The following is a 17,172-nucleotide window of genomic DNA, read 5'->3' on the forward strand; positions in this document are numbered from 1 at the left end:
GTGACTCTCACCGCCATTCTTGTTATTTCAATGTTAGCTCCGTGTGAGCAGGGATAAAGCAGTCAGCACCCAGCTCAGCCCGAAGCTCCTGCTGAATCAATGAATAAATCAACAGAACAAGGACTCTGCAGAGCCTGGCCTTCAGATCAGTCACCAAGCTGGGGAACAGCCCCATGCACTCTGCTCTCGCCACCAAGTCCAGGGGGCTGAGACCGTTTGGTCCCTGCACTTGACAAACATAATCGCCTTATGAGTCAGACCAGCAGGGTGAAGCTTCCAGAACTATTACTGTAGGCCCTCATCTGTACTGTGGGATACTGGATATACTGGGGTAAGAAATCAAAGGAGGGGAACTGAGTCCAGAGCTGCGTTCTGAAGGGTGGATGGGCAAAGGTGATCTGAAAGGTGCCTGGAAGGCACTCCCCAGGGAGAGTCCACAGGCTGCAGAAGGATGGGGCAGCCTCTGGGGCAGCCCAGTCTTTCCTTCGTTTCTCTGCTTGGCTGCCTCCCAGCTGGCCCAGAGCACCCAGAACAGGAGTCCACTCCCCCAGGAGTCCACAGCCTCTGGATGCGTAGCTGAAAAACTCACATCCGTGGGAGCACGCAGGCACAATTAATTCCCTCCAAGGACCAAGTTGTATTCAGATTCACACTGTGACTCAAAGTATCCCAGAGTCAAGGAGAGTCACCATCCCCTCAAATTACCACCTGTGATTTGAGGCTGATGTCCAGGGCCCCCACTAGCCACCCTGGCTGTCCCTACTGCTCGCTCTCTGACAGATGTATCCAGGCTGCCTTGGAACCCTGTTTCCAAGTTGCCTCCCCAAACCTGATTAGTGCAGAAGCCACCAGGGAGACTCCACAGTCCAAGAAAAACAGACCACAAGGCTCTGGAGGCAGAGAGACCCAAGGGAGCTGGCTTAAGACGTGAGATGAAGGTAGTGAAAGGTGTGCGTGAACCTGGCCGTAAGGAAGGGTGGGGTGTGGGAGCTCACTCCAGGAGAACTCACTAAGAAGCTTAGAGCAGGTGAATTGAGGTCAATGAGAAGCAAAGGCCATCCTACGCACTTGCAGATTGTGCAACTCATTTGAAAATGACCAGTGGGCTCTGAGCAGGGGCTGCTGGTAACAGCAGCTTCCTGATGAATGTGGCAATGGAGGCCCTGAGCACGGGCCTGGCTTGTTCATCTCAAGACCCATTAGATAGGTTTTCCCACAGCTTGGATCTGGGGCTTTTCTGCATGAGATGACTCCTCTCCTCCCACTCCCCACTCCTGTCCCACAATCTCCGCCAGAGCTGATGGCCATCATCACCTAGCGCTGAGTTCTTCCGCATTTTATTTTTAACGCATGGTCCCCACTCAGCACCAGGTCCACACTTTGCCCTGCCCACCTGGCACCTACACATAAATGCCTTGAAGCCCCTCAAAGTCAACATGCCCAAAATCACACTTAAGATCTCCACTATGGAATTCTTTTACCAAATGTTCCATTCTACTCTCAATCCACAAACCACAAATCTGGACGCAGCCCAGATGGCCTCCTCCCCTCAAAACCCATCCCGCACTTGTCACCAGTCCCATGAATTTCACCCTGGAAATCCCTGCCGAACCCACCTGCTCTTCACAACCTCCATGACTCCCACTCTCACACTCACTCCTCTAGATTATTACAATACTCTGCCTACATCCTCCATGCTTTGTGCACCTGACAAGGCAGACAATGAGTCCTTCTGCAATATCAATCTGGCCACAGCATCCCTATATGAACACCTTTCTGGAGCCCCCCCTCCCACTGCTGGACTAAGACAGCCTACAAAAGCAGACCCCTCCATATCTCCAGCTCATCTCCCGCCATGCCTTGCTGGCCCTGTACCTGCAGTCTTCCTGTCCTGTTGTTCCCTCTGCCAGAATGCACTTCTCTCCACACCCATCATCTCATTTTGGGCTACCTGTTACTCATTAGGGAACCTTAAAACAAAATTAAAGTAACACACTGTTGCTGCAAAGTATAAGACAAAAAATCTTCAGTTGGGAAAAAAATCTGGCAGGGAGTGGGAGTTTGGGGGTGAATCCCAGCCTACACAAAATTGTACCTCATAATTCAAAAACCAAAATAAAAACATATTTTAAAAAATCTTCAGAGAAGACTAGCAAAGATAACTCTGTCCAACCTAGACGGATCTGATTGCACAGGCTGTGCTGGAATAAAGAATTAACGGGACATGCAGGGCCACAAGGACACCTGCAAAGTTGTTGCAGGAAGGCCTGGGATACACTACATAGAGATGAGCTCCTGGCTGTCCTGTCAAAGGGGCTCCTCTATCCCCAAGCCTTGGCCTACTCCCCAGCTGACTACCCCAGGTGTGACTGTACCTCTCCGAAACTTTAGTAAACTACCTGACATGGGTGTGACAAAGCAGTGGCCACCAACCTCCCACTAAACACGGACAGGGGGCACTCTGGTTCTTGACTACATCTCCTTACATCCATGTCTTCCTTCCCCCTGGTCCATTCTCCCTTTTCCCCTTCAGAAGGATCTTACCAGATGACACATGACAGTGACCCACTGCCTCACTCACACAGCTCCCCTTGCCAGAGAATCAAATCGTCACCAGGAATTCAAAGCTGGTGGTACATGGGCCAGCTCTCCACAGCCGCAAACCCTAAAAGCACAAAATCTGTCAACTGCAGATCAAAAGAGAAATAAAGCTTCATCTATAGTTAATGTGAGCAGGGATTTTCTTTTCTCCTTATCATTATTACTTAAACACAGCGGAACTATTCAGGTAGCATCTATGCTTAGTGGCTATAAATAATCCAGAAGTGACTTAAAGTGTATCAGGGGATGTGTATAGGAATCACCCACCATAAACAGTTGGCACATGGCAGGTTTTTGTATCTGGGGGTGGGGGTTTCTGGAACCGAGACCCCAAGGAGAATGAGTGAAGACTGTGTGCCCCTGGCCTATGCTTAACCACTCTCCTTTCCATGTCGTGGAAACTAGAATCTTCCTGAGTATTTTGATTCACCTGAGTTATAGAGACCCTGAAGCCGCATGAAGCCACAGAGGCAGCTGGGTGCTGGAGAAGGGGACTGCTCTTCTCGAGAGAGGAGGACGAAGGGAATGAGAGCACTGTTCTGGTCTTGGCCCGCCATTTGGAGGCACCCGCAACCTGTCTAGCATGGTACAGGGCCACGGTGATGGGCTTCGTCTGAACAAAAATAAAAAGCAAAATCCTTACTCTCCAACCATGCATTGGACTGCATGCGAGGTATTTCAGGGGTAGGAGCTACAGCCACTGGGAAAGCACCCAGGTCAATGTTACCACATTGTTCTCCCCACCCTACAACTCTTCCGAACCAGCCATCTGCCCTCAGAGCCACAGACAAGCCCAGGGCGACCTATTCTTTCATCTAATTGTTAGCTGCCTTGGCTAAGAAACTAATTTACACCAAATCACAAACAGCCCATCCCGACACCCCACGTGAGATAAGTAAAAAGTATTTTGAAAACTCTAAAATGCTACACAGATGTCACTGGCCCTGCAGGCTAACAGGTGCAAAAATCCTGGCATGAAGGAGTAATCTCTACTGATGAGTACTGGGCACTGAGCAGGGTGAGGGAACAGATGCCGAGATGCAGGAGGTCTCGGGGGGCCCTACAAATCATGTCGCTGCCCTCAGACAGCTGGGCAGGAATCTCCAAGGTGACCTCACAGGATCAGAGCTAGCAAGGACCTCGGACATAGGGCAAAAAGCCAGGAGCAGAATGTGGAGAACTAAAGCAGAGTAAGAAACACTTGCGCAGTAGCTGACAAAGGAAACTCCAACGCAAAACAGGCACAGTGGAGAGCAAGGCAGGACCAGGCTGGGAAGCAGAGGAATGGGAAGTGGGTTTGGCAGGTGCAGGAGCAGCAGGTCAATCATTGAGGCCCTCAGAGAACTCCCAAGCCTGCAAGAGAAAACCACAGGGAAGATTTCCTGTGGGGAGCTGGTTTCTAGGTAGTACAGCTTTTCCTCACAGTCTCCTTCCTGTTAGTCACTATTCTGCTACTGATCACCGACAGATGAAATGTGAAGGGCGCTGAGGAAAAGGGCAGCCTGGACCGGCAGCCTCTCAAGGGCTTCTCTGCAGAAGGCCGGAGTATTCATACTCTCTAAACACGAGTCCCCCAGTCCCCCAATCCCCCTACTCACATACAAACATCCCTGATTCATGATGATTCGACTTAGGATTTCCTAACTTTTCAAAGGTGTTTATCCGTACCACCATCCTGTTTTATCCTGTGCTACAGAATCCAGTAAGCTGCCTGAGATGTTTTTACACTTTGTGCAAAACAGGATTTGTGTTCGATGATTCTGTCCATGTGTGGGTTGACCTGAGTGCTCTAGGCAAGTGTGTGGTAGGCGAGGCCAAGCCAAGATGCTGGGCATGTAAGGTGTCATAAGTATCCTTTGTGATCTGCAATATTTTCAATCCAGGATGAGTTTATCAGGAGGTAATCCCCTCATAAGTCGAGGAACATCTGGATCCTCGGATGGATGGACCTCACTTGGGTGAGGATCAACATTGATATTTATGTCTCACCCTGCTGTCCTGCAGAAATTTGACCCATCTCCCAAATGTTGAGGATTTAAACATAACAATTTGAACTTGCCAGCCCTGCTGATTGCCCTGCCCTTGACCCCTGCCCCATGAGTCCTGTTGACTGGTTACCCCTTCCTTGGATTCCAGCTCCATCCACACACAAAGGACCACCCGCCAATCTACCTGCTCAGCTCTCCTTATTACACCTCTCTCTCCCTCCGCTTCTCCCTCTCTCTCACTCTCTTTCTCTCCTGGTGGCAGCACTGCCACAGTTGTAACCTTACCTGGTACCCAGCTGGGTGCTAACTAGCCTCCTTGCCTCTAATCCTGCTTTGTTTCCACACTCTACTAACTCAGCAGTTCACATTACCACTGTTGAGCAGCCTGACAAACTCACCCCCATTCAATGGATTTCCACTCCTCAGAGGACAAAAATCGACTCATGTAATGTGGCCTTCTCACCATCCCAGCATTTATCCACTGCCTGCCTCATTCCTCCCACATCTCCCTACACTGCACAGCTAGTCATGCTTTACTCCAAGCAAAGACAACTGATCACTCATTCATGGTGTGGGGGAGTGAAAAGTGTAATATATACAATCCTCCACAATTCTCTTCTTGCACTCAAAGGACCATTTAGCTTGCCAGACTTTGTATAAACAGTGAGAACATAAGGCTAAGCAGAGTGTGGTCCTGTGCACCCAACTCTACATGCCCACAAGGAGCATTTATGTAAATAAAGAGGTAACCCCAGGCATGCGTGAACACATGAAACCCGAGTAGGAACAAGGATCTGCAGGAGAATCTCTCCAATCTTTCTAGGGCTGTCGGCAGAGGCTCCCGATGGACACAGGTGATGAGTGGACACCTGCCGATGGGCAGGGGAGGAAGGGAGCCTACAGGGAGGGAGACAGTCACTTGCCTGCTCTTTTGCTGTCACCCCCTGTGCATGAACTTATCAGGCCTTTGATGTCCTAAGAACAAAGACTGTTGCTTTCTGCACGCTCCTTTTCCCCACATGGAGTCCCATAAGGAACCAGCTATTTCAGGGGAGATGAGCGGCTTGGAAAGGACACTCTGGTATGCAGTGCACACCTTTATACTTGGCCTACAAGATGTTGAACAAACTTTCTTATCAATCTTCCCCACATAATCGCCTATTGACCACTCCTCTGTGTATAGCAGAATACACATACACTTCAGAGATAGTTAACTACCTGTGTCTTCCAAAAAGTGATCTGCTTTTTCTTATGCTCATCCTTGAAATTGTTTTCCCATCTGCCTCTACACTTATCCCCCCAACTGTATAATTACCCCAATTCCAACTCTGCTAACACTCAGAGTTTACAATTTATAATGACATGAAATTACTTTAAGGGAGGAAGAAATATAATTAAAATCACATAAAATATCACCTTAGTTATAGTGAGGATAAATGGGGTGTCAGGGAAGGGAAAGGATAGATGGATAAATGGATGGATTGACGGACGGACGGATGGATGGATGAACTAACAGATAAATGGATAAATACAAGGATCGATGGGTGGATGGATAAACCCTTCATTGTTTTGATGCTACAGTTGACTGTCACAAAATTCACAGAATTTGTATTTCATTGGCACACCCATACTCAAAAAAACCTCCATTACCTCAAGGCTCACAACCAACGTGGCACTCAAAGACTTCCAAATCTAATCTTTATAACCCCTTCCTCGAATAAAACCTGTGGCCAAACCTGGTCCTAAACTGGTACTTACTTTGTACCTTTGCTCATGCGATTACTCCTCCTGGCAACATTCTCTCTACTTATCTAAATCTCACCCAGTTGAAGACAAAGTCTTTTCTAACCACCGTACAAAGTGCACAAGAATATTAGAAACTGTCTTTTCTATCTAGAACAAGACTATTGATATAATAGGGGCTCCACTGGCTTTTGAAGAGAATGATGTAAGGAAATGGGAAATCCCTCCTTGTCAATGAGATTTTAAACAGGACAGAATCTCCTGTGCTGAACCATACACACATCTATCCTAACAGTAACAACAACATGAATAGCAAACATCACACATCTCAAGCACTCATCTAAACAGTTTATACATGCAGCTACACACTTAACCTTCATAATAAGCCTGCAAGGTAGGTATGGTTGTCACCATTTTTACTGATGAGAAAACTGAGACCTGCAGAGGGCAAATAAGTTGCCAAAGGTCACCAGCATCACAGTCCACACTTTGAGCCAGCAAATCTACATAGTACAAATGGAAGGAGGACACCCAAGACAATTTGGTAAGCCATCCCTGAATGGTGAGCTTCTCTCACAGCTTTCAAAAGGATTTTTTGCGAGTAAAACCTATCAATGCTTAGAGCCAAGTTGTAAAAATCAAGACTACCAACAGAAAATAACAGAATTCATTTAAGAAATTGCCGCACTCAATGATAAATTCCACCGGTTGGGACATACGCAAGCCACCACATGAAAGCTGCTCTTTGACAGCCCATCTCCTCTGTTGTTTTGGAGTGTGTCTGATGAGATTAAATACTCCTACTGGAACATGGTGAAAAAGGAGGAAGTCTACAACACAATTAATCAAAACTGTTCTGTTGACTTGTCAATTATAACCTGTTTCACAAACAGGTTTTTATCTGTCTTTGACTCATATAAAAAATGTGATGAGACAATGATGAGCAAAATGTAATCCTCCTCCAATGACTGTGCACGCATGTGCACACTCACACACACACATCATTTTAATTAGGTTAATTAACTCCTCTCCCAGGTGTACCCAGTGGATTCCTTCAATATCATCTTTCTCCACTACCATGAACACCTCCCTCTCTAAGCCTCTTAGCCATCTCTTCCTCCTGCTGAAACCAAGATTCATCATCTCTTTTTAATTCACATCTTTCCAAAGAAGAAGGTGAACAGGTTTCTCTGGTCCCAAATGAACTGGACCTGAGGTTAAAACCCAAGAGATATGTTTCTATTTTATTATACATTTGAATGGCAGAGAGAGAAACAGAGATACATTTCTCACCTGTTGGTTCATTCCTCCAAATGCCTGCCTGCCTGCAGCAGCTAGGGCTGGGGCTTTAGCCAGGCCAACAAAGCTAAAAGCCAGGAAATGCATCTGGGTCTCTCACGTGAGGAAACCTAAGCACTTGAGTCATCGCCCACTGCTTCCCAGGTGCATTAGAATGAGAATGGATTGGCAGTGAAGGGGCCAGTTCCAGAACCAGCACTACAATACGGCATTTGGGCATCCAAAACGCAACTTCACATACTGCACCAGCACACCCACTGCACATGGCTCATCCAGTCACTGTCCCCACCCTCAGGCCCTGAGCCCTTTAAATACGGATGAGATGTTGAGAAGCACAGAAGCACTCAAAAGATGCAAAGGATGGGAATGATCCTGAGAATTTTATCAAATATTCCAAAATCAATCTGTAGGAAAGGTTTCAGAATTGCCCAAAGTCACGGTTTCATGAGCCAATACGACTAACCTCGTGTCATATAGTAGGCAAACTTATTTGGCTAGACTGTACATTTCAGGAGTCCAGAATATGACCTTGCTGTGCTATTGTTCACTTCTATATCCCCAACCCTGACACCAAAGATCTGTGAGGGCAGGACAGGTGTCTTCTCACAGCTTGGAGAAAGAAAAAGTACAACGGCAAACCTCAATCAAGATGACATCACGCAGAGCCTGGAAACACAACTAGAGACCCCCATAACTACTAGGTCAGACTTTCAGGGTGACCAGATAATCCAGAATATGGGAGAAAAGCAAGACACATTATTTTTAGCTTCTCATAAATCCACTTCTGACTAGGTTTCTGTATCCTGGCTGATCCCAAGCCAGGAGCAGCAAGAGATTCAGCCAGGTCTCCTATGTGGGTACAGGGTCCCCAGGCTCTGGTCGTCCTCTGCTGCTTCCTCAGGCCACAAGCAGAGGGCTGGATGAGAAGTGGAGTAGTCTGGATACAAACCAGCACCCATACAGAATTCTGGAGCCTTGCAAGTGGAAGACTAGCGAATTGAGCCATTGTGCCAGGCCCAGAAAGATCTCTCTTGTATCTGTCTGTCACGTTGCTTTCCAAAACAAATCTTTATAATTAGGATTTACTTTTACATTATTTTCTAACAGTTGCATAGTTCTGGCTATTTCATTTATATTTATGATTTAATGTAAGTTAGTTTTTATATATGGGGTAAGGAAACATCCTGAATTCACTCTTTTGCACGGAACTCTCCACTTGACCCACTCACAGCAGGTTGTTGGAATTCATGGATTTATTTCTGGAATCCCAATTCTACCCATTAAGCTACACATCTGTCTTTATGTCAGGACTGTGATAGATTTAAAACGTGTTTTGAAATTAGGAAGTGTAAGTTCAGTAGCATTTGTTTCTATTGATGTTGGCAGTTTATATTTCTCTCCAGTTTCTCATTCTTATGTGTTTAGTGATTTGAATATTTACATGAGCTGCTCTGAAGTCTTTATTAAATCCAGTATCTTGGGGCCAGAGTTGTGCTGTAGAGGCCCATATGGGCTCTGGTTTGTGTCCCAGCTGCTCCACTTCTGATCCTGTTCCATGTTAATGCCTCGGGAAAGAAACTGAGGACCACCCAAGTGTTTGGGTTCCTGTAGCCATGTAGAAGACCTGGAAGAAACACCTAGTTCCTGGCTTGAGCTTGCTGCATTCCAGCTTTGCAACCATTTGAGGAGTAAACCAACAGATGAAAGACCGATTCTCTCTCTCTCCTTCCTAATCTCTCATTAACTCTGCCTTTCAAATAAACATTTTAAAAACCCAATATCTGAACTACTTAAAGATTAATTTTATTGTGATACTCTTCCTCTCTTCTCTATTTGAATGTTTATATTTAAGATGTACAGCATGATATTTTGGATCCTATGTTGTGGTATTATACAGTAAGATGCCTCCTGTGATACCAGCATCTCATAGCTGAGAATTAGTTCAAGCCTTCTCATGCAGCTTCCTGCTAAAGACCTGGAAAAGCAGAAGATGGCCCAAGTCGTTGGTACCCTGCCGCCTAAGCAGGAGACCCAAGAGGAGCTCCAGGTTCCTGGCTCCATCCTGTGCCAGTTTTAGCCCTTGTGAACAGATGGAAAATCCGTGTGTGTGTGTGTGTGTGTGTGTCTCCCCCTCTGTATGTCACTCCGCCTTTCAAATAAACATAAACCTTCACAAGGATAATTAATCGTATACAGAGTGAGATAGTTATTACTTCAGCAAACTAACCCAGCCATATTCTCACGGAATCACCTCTCCCTTTTGTTGTTGTTGCTGTTGTTTAGTAAAAGACCCTTAAACCTACCCTCTTAGCAAATTTTCAACGTAGAATACAACATTACGAATACAATACAGCATACAGTGTTATTGTTCTCAAGCTGTACATTACATTTCCGGAGCTTATTGAAAACAAAACTGTTTTATTAAAGTATTTTATGAAAAGAAAAATGAGGTACTTCTCAAGACTGTCTAATTTTCTGAGCTCTTCTGTCAAAATTCTGTCTTCCTTCTTCATCATTTTAGGGCCTGGCATTTTTTTTTTAATTTATTTATTTTTATTGGAAAGGCGGATATACAGAGAGGAGGAGAGACAGAGAGGAAGATCTTCCGTCCAATGGTTCACTCTCCAAGCAGCTGCAACAGCTGGAGTTGAGCCAATCCAAAGCCAGGAGTCAGGAGCTTCCTCCGGGTCTCCCACCCAGGTGCAGGGTCCCAAAACTTTGGGCCATCCTCAATTATATTCCCAGGCCACAGGCAGGGAGCTAGATGGGAAGCAGGGCCACCGGGATTAGAACCAGCACCCATAATGGAATCCCGGCGCGGTGCACTCAAGGTGAGGACTCAAACCACTACGCTATCGCACCGGGCCCAAAGGCCTGGCATTTTTCAACTACCGTCTAAAGTGAATCTCGGGGCAGACGCTGGGTGCGATGGTCAAGATGCTGCTTGGAATGCCCATATCACATGTCAGAGTGCTCAGGTTCAAGCCCTGGCTCCACTCCCAACTCCAGCTTTTGTTAATGTGCAGCATGGCAGGCAGCAGTGGTGGACCAAGTCATTGGCTCCCTGCCACCCACATGGGAGCCCCAGAGTGACGTGCAGTCTCCTGGATTCAACCTAGGACATCCCCAGCAGTTGTGGACATCTGGGGAGTGAGCCAGCAGATGGGAGATCTCTCTATGTATCAATCTAACTAGCTCTCTATCTCTTTCTTTGTCTTTGTCCACTACCCATCTCTATCTCTCTTCTGGTCAAATCAACAGGTGATAAAACAAAATTCCTTCTTAAAAAGTGAACCTAATATTTTAGAAGAGAATAAAATTATTTTATTTTGCTTTTAAATACAAGCTGTGATCTCACTCCCGATTCTTGTCCTGAAGGAGAGGCAAGCCTTAGGAGTTCCTGAAGACAAGGCCAATTATTTTGCTTATAAACAATGTGTGCTTGCTGAGAACTACATGAATGTAAGACAATCAAAGCTCCAGAATTCTAAACCACAAATACAGAAGGGACGACCTTGCCCAGAAACCTTTCTCTATTCATCAGGTCGTCATTTCCCCTCTTCATCCAGCCATTCGTTGAGTACTATATGCCAGGTTGCAACATGTAGCAAAGGTAAATATATCCAGTTTCTGTCTTAGAGTATCTCCTCCCTCTCTGTGGTGTGCAGAAGTATAATGGGGGAGGGGATTTAGATCTTTTAAGATGGGAGACATTTGGGGAAGGTTCCATTGAGCAAGGCTGTGGAGTAGGTGCATTTGACATGAATGGTAGCTCAGTGGCCTGAATTACTCTACTTGTAAGCAGAGCTCATTGCTGCTGACCTAACACATATAGTGAACCTAACACATATGAGTCAGGTGCATGCTCAGCTAGATGATACGACAAATAATCTCCAAGCCATGTAAGGATCAAGCCATAGCAATAATGTAGTCCTTGCTAATGTAACAGACCTAAGCAGGTAAGGAAGTTGGAGGGAAAGCTTTCTTAACACCTAGCTTTCCAGGAGCCCCGAGTATACATGGAGGCCCTGCCAACTTCAACTGCGATTTTCAAGGTGACCCTGAACTCTTAGTTATCTGAAAGGGAAAAAGAGCATAGAGGAGCAGGCATGGAAGATTGCTATGGGCCAGGCCCAGAAATAGCTCGTATCGCTCTGCTCACATTCCGCTGGCTGGCATTCCATTGCATGGCCATAACCACTGCAGGAGAAGCCAAGAACTGTGATCTTAGCCATGTGGCCAGGAAAAGAAGAACAGTAATCTGAGTGAGCAATCGGTAGTCTCTGTCAAATGGACCTATCAAAAATGACATCTGATGTGGCAGATTCACACTTGATCATTTTGCATTCAAGCTAAAGACATACATATTGGGCTCCCAGCAGACTCAGAGATGTTCACATTCTAGAAGCCAGGATAATGCGAGAAAGGTGGCGAGCGAGTGTATGTTTTTTATTGAACTCATCTGACAGTCCTGGGCCCCCAGGTATAGGTGCTTGTTAAGGATCCCCCTGGATTGTCACACAGCTTTGCTGTCAGGGTAGAGAAAGATGTTCCCCTGCCTATTTGGACATCCAGGTCATCTGTAAACTATATCATTTAGTCACAGGTTAACCGCACTTGGTGACATTCAGCATTTGAATTGACTCATAAATATGCAAAGTCCATTCACTGTAAGGTCAAAATTGTGCTTTCAAGGTTAGGGACCCAAACGGAAACCATGCAGGTGGAGAATCCCACCTCTGGAGGAGGTTCACACCATTTCCACAGCCTGGGGACCAAAGTCAGGGAGCACAGTCACTTTTCCTCCCCCAACAGACTCTCCCGTCCTTCAGTTCATGCCGAACCACAGGAACATCCCACTTCACAGCCGCGAAAACAGCTCTGACCCAAGAGACAAGTAATAAGCAATACTTTGAGTTTGTGCAGAAATTGGAACCCTCATAAATTTCTAGTGGGAATGCAAACGGATAAACCACTTTGGCAAACAGTGTGACAGCCTGAAAAAGTTACACTAGGGTTGCCCTACGTCCCAGAAATTCTTCGTACACCCTCAAGAGAAATAGAAATAAGTACATACAAAAAGTTATTGTGAATGTGCAAATCCAAATACTCATAAATAGATAAACATTTCCCAACAAGGAAGAAGGGAGTGCAACATGTCACAACGTGATTAAACTTGAGACATGATGCTAAGTGAAAGGTGCCAGACACAAAATGCCACATACTTAAAATGATCAGAACAGACAGATCTGTCAAAATGGAGAGCAGCTTGTTGATTATCAGGAACTGGTGGAAAGGAAAATGGAAACGAGGTGCTTCATTTGCAATAAGCATGAAGTTAAAAGTGGATCCAGAGAAATCATCTAATCCAAGAGCAGAGGACAAAAGAACGCAGAAGATTGAGCACAGTGTCAGTAACAATTGAGCCAATCGCAGACTGACACATGTGATTAGAATGTGATTGGAACTCAAGGGGGGAAAAAAGTTGGAGAACTAATCCCAAAATTTGGAAAAATAAGTTCAGCAAATGCAATTTTAAAAAAAATCACAAAAAGAAAATCCTAGCTAGGTTTATACAACAAACTACAGACAACCAAAAAATAAAAACAAAAGAACGCTATTAGATCAAAAATACATTATGCATGGATAACATAATACATAAAATCAAAATGTGAACTGAAGATAGCTTCCCACCAAAACAATTAAGATTAAAAACCAGACACCTCTGGCGCTAAAAGGGAAACCTGCCAACTTTTTAGTCTAGACGCAATGAAAAAATGAACATAAAGTGAAAGAATTTATCACCAGTAGAACTACACCTGAAGAAAAATTAGGGCTGGGTATTTTGGCATAGCATGTCAGCGTCTGTTGGGACACTTGCATCCCATACGTGAGTGCCTGGGATCAAGTCCCAGCTCCTCCACTTGCAATCCACAACCTGCTAATGCGCCTGGCAAGCAGCAGATGATGGCCCACAATGCTTGGGCCCCTGACACCCACGTGGGCAACCAGGATAGAGAAACTGACTCCTGGCTCCAGCCTGGCCCAGCCCTGATCATTGCAGGCACTTAAAGAGTGAACCAGAGGATGAAAGGGGTGTGTGTGTATGTGTGTGTGTGCATGTTTTTCTGTCAAGCAAATTATAGAATTAGAAAAGAAATAAAATGATGTATGTACTTGGAAGGGGAATGGGAAGAGACAAAAACCTGAGTAAGAATTGTTCTGACGGAATTGTTTCACATCCCTTTCTTATGTGGAGAAGGGAAAAGTCATTCAAAGCCCTAGCATAACACCCTACAAACCACTGAGGTTTCTATATGCCATAAACCACTACCTTCCCAATTAAAGGTTTACCCCATTAATTGATTCTCTGAATCTAACAGTTAGCAAACATCAAGTTTTTAATGCAATTGAGTAGATCAGAGAATACAATCGAATCATCATTTCTGGTTGATCAGAAACAATATGATGAATACCATGGATAAATAACACTTTTTAAAAATCCCTACTAATGAAACTACGGCTCCTGATGTTGGGCAATGTCTTATATAAATATCACTACGACATTCTTCTTAAAGTTTAATGTGGATGAACTAGTTTCCTCTTATCACATAATGAGAACCCTGTAACTTATTCTTTCTCTTCTGACCTGGCTGTCAGGACGCTCATAAATCACACTTTGCTCCATTACAGTAGCTATTCTTAGTCCAGATTTCCTGATGGGATGAGATGTGCCCAAACCATCCTGGGCCTAATTCTCCCCAAAATAAATGAACTATGATGACTCCTGCTTGGAAGCCATGTCTCAGTGCAGCCTCACCTGCCATAAGATCACAGCTTCCATCCAACAGCTTTGGGTAAGCACCCAAAGCTTCTCCCATACGGCTCCAGTCCCCCGATACTTCAACCACCCAAAAACACACACACATATTTCCCACCCTCCATCACCGGACATCAACACTTCCTTCCACTTGAAGATTGCAGGGTGGATTGGTGGGGGGAAAATGTGAGTTCCAAGGTGAGATCCAAGCTTGAATTCTGGCTTTGTTCTTCAGTAACTACTCAGTGGTTAACTCGATGACAGGCGTATTTCTTAATGTCTCTCATCTCAGGTTCCTCCCCTATGAAACCTGCTTCACCCCGACTCCCGAACTTGCTGTGAGCCAAAGCAGCATCTGCGACACAGGAGGTGTTTGGTGTCGATGTTCTCTCTCCGGATGCCAGAGAGCACTCGGCCTGAGCCACAGGTGCTACCCAGTCTGGCTCCGTCTTACCCTCTTCCTCTTCTTCACACTGCTGTAGCCACTCGGACGTTCCTATTGTCCCTTGGCCAGGCCAAGTACATCTACCTTGTACTCCCTTGGCCAGATCATTCTCCAGGTATCTTCACAGCCCCGTCTTTCACTTAAAAATAACATCTCTGTTCAAACCCTCTCCTTGGAAAGGCCTTCCCTAGCCAGCTGATCACAAAGGCAGACGACTCCTATTTTTGTCATGAGGGGCAAGAATCCCACCTCCAGCAGTTCAAGTTCTCTTCTCCTTGTGCCCAGGAACAGCAGGCACAGGGCAGGGACAGGCTTCTGTGGTCAGTAGGGTAGGGCGTTTCCAGAAAGGCTGAGGTCCTCTTCAGAAAAAAGGACAGCTGCACTTCACATTAGGCCCAAGTGCCTTTGCCCCACAAAGAGAAAGAGAAGGCGCACACACAGCCACTGCATCCTGGACCAGGGTCCACGGGACCCTGGGAGTTGCAATCTGCTCCACAAACGTTAGACCCATAACTGACACCTTGTTCCAGCCCAAGGAAATGGCCCCTTCCCACCCTCCTGCCTTCCTGAAATACTTAAAAAAAAAAAAAGACACCTAAGGAAACCCACCCGTGGGAGTGGGGGTAGGAGGAGAAGGTCAAGTCTGCCCCAACTTCTCCATATAGTTTAGGAAGAGTAGTAAAACATCTTCCCTCCCACCCTCCCCAAACTCCACCTTCATCTGTTTTCTTTCTAGGAAATACCCTCTGTGTTTGCCTGCATCCGAGGCGTAAATGATTGGCATCAGAGCCTTCCTGAAGGTGCATTTGCATGGGGACCAGAAGAGAATTCCAGAAGCTGGGAGGCCACCCCAGGGACGCCAGTCTCATTGGCTCTACTGTCAGCAGAACGGCACTGAATTGAACCCAGCGGGTTGTTTACTGACCCTCAGCCACTCTAAGCCTCAAAATCTTGTAAACAGCCAAGTTAGGAACTGGGAGCCAATCACAGAGAAGCCACCGCACCAGTCCCTCCGGCTGTGGTCCTACCTGCCAGGTCCCTTGGGGAAAGAAGCTTCCCCGGGAGCGGGAGAGTTCTCAGACGGGCGGGAATCCCGCAGCTTCCCTACCCTGAGGGAAAAGAGGCCAGTTCCTCTCAGCAAGTCTCCCTGTGCAGCTTCACCTGAGCTCACCAAACCCGCGCGCGGGACAGGCGTCAGGATGCAGCACTTTTTACTCCTCCCGCCTGAAAGTTGCCCAAAGCCCAGAGCAGAGGCCGCTGGCCGGGAAAAACTCACCGTGTAGCCCTGTGGTAGCCATGGGGCAAGCACACGGCTCGAGGAACCAGAGCGCCCCGCGGCCGTGCTCGCTTCTGGATAGGCTTACGCCGCCGCGGGGCTAATTCCATCGCGGCTCAGCTCCGTCTGGACGCGCCCGCCCCTCGCCGGCAGCCGCCGCCGCCTCCTCCCCCATCCCTCTCTGCGCCGCCCGCCGGGCCCGCACGGCGCTGTCCCCGCTGCGCCCTGGGCGCACTGGCGCTGAAAGCGCGGCGTGCAGGAAGCAGCGTGACTGGACGGCGGGGTTTAGTCTGGGACACGCTCGGGAGAGGGCAGCTGGGGGCGAAAGGGCGACTGCCTCCTGCTCGCCTCGCCCTGGCCAGGCACCTCACAACCTGGCTGGAGCCTGTAAACTCAGCCGGATTATCTCATGCACCGTCTGGTTGATTAGTCTCCAATCCTGCCAGCAAAACCTCCTTCCTGCCTTCCCCCAGAGAGGCTCATCATTGCCCAGGGCATGGCCCTGCCGTGAGGGTGGAGGCCATGCCCTGGACAGTGGGTCCCCCTCACACACCTGTCGCCAAGTCTGTCTAGCCAGCGGCAGAGAGAGGGCGGCAGACCTGCAGGAGATTCACCATGGAACCCTGGAAAGGCTTGGGAATGTCTAAGGAGGTGGGTGCTGAGAAAGCTGACTCCAAAGGACAGAGCAGTGCCATCTCTCCAGAATGGTTGGGTCCCCCAGCCATGGGCAGAGGGAAGAGAAAGAAGATGCCCCAAGAGCCACTCTAAATGATGGACTCTGCTGTTCAAAGGTGCCCGGAAGCAAAGCAAGTTCCTTAATACCTCCTTCCCTGCAAAAATGAAAAGTTCAAAGTGAGGACCAAATTCAAGTGTGCTATTTGCGATCCCTGACCTTTAAGTCTGAAGAATGTTCTACTACTGTAAGGAGTTATTTCGAATATCCCACCCTGGACCCGACGCCATTTCCTCTTCCTCACAGCTCACATTTCGCGCCATTCCC

The 17,172-nt window shown here is 47.0% G+C and overlaps 1 protein-coding gene across 3 annotated transcripts in view; it reads right to left on the reverse strand.

The window, feature by feature from the left end:
* The window catches only part of ANO2 (anoctamin 2), a 349,050-nt gene extending 332,728 nt beyond the window's left edge, over positions 1 to 16,322 (reverse strand). For all 3 annotated transcript variants that reach the window (XM_058655873.1, XM_058655872.1, XM_058655871.1), the window contains exon 1: positions 16,173 to 16,322. In XM_058655873.1, the coding sequence (XP_058511856.1) occupies positions 16,173 to 16,194 (22 nt within the window). In that variant the 5' untranslated portion in view covers positions 16,195 to 16,322. The remainder of the gene's footprint in view (positions 1 to 16,172) is intronic.
* Positions 16,323 to 17,172: the final 850 nt, after the last annotated feature.

Source organism: Ochotona princeps, chromosome 27 (assembly GCF_030435755.1).
Source record: "Ochotona princeps isolate mOchPri1 chromosome 27, mOchPri1.hap1, whole genome shotgun sequence".
Taxonomy (NCBI): domain Eukaryota; kingdom Metazoa; phylum Chordata; class Mammalia; order Lagomorpha; family Ochotonidae; genus Ochotona; species Ochotona princeps.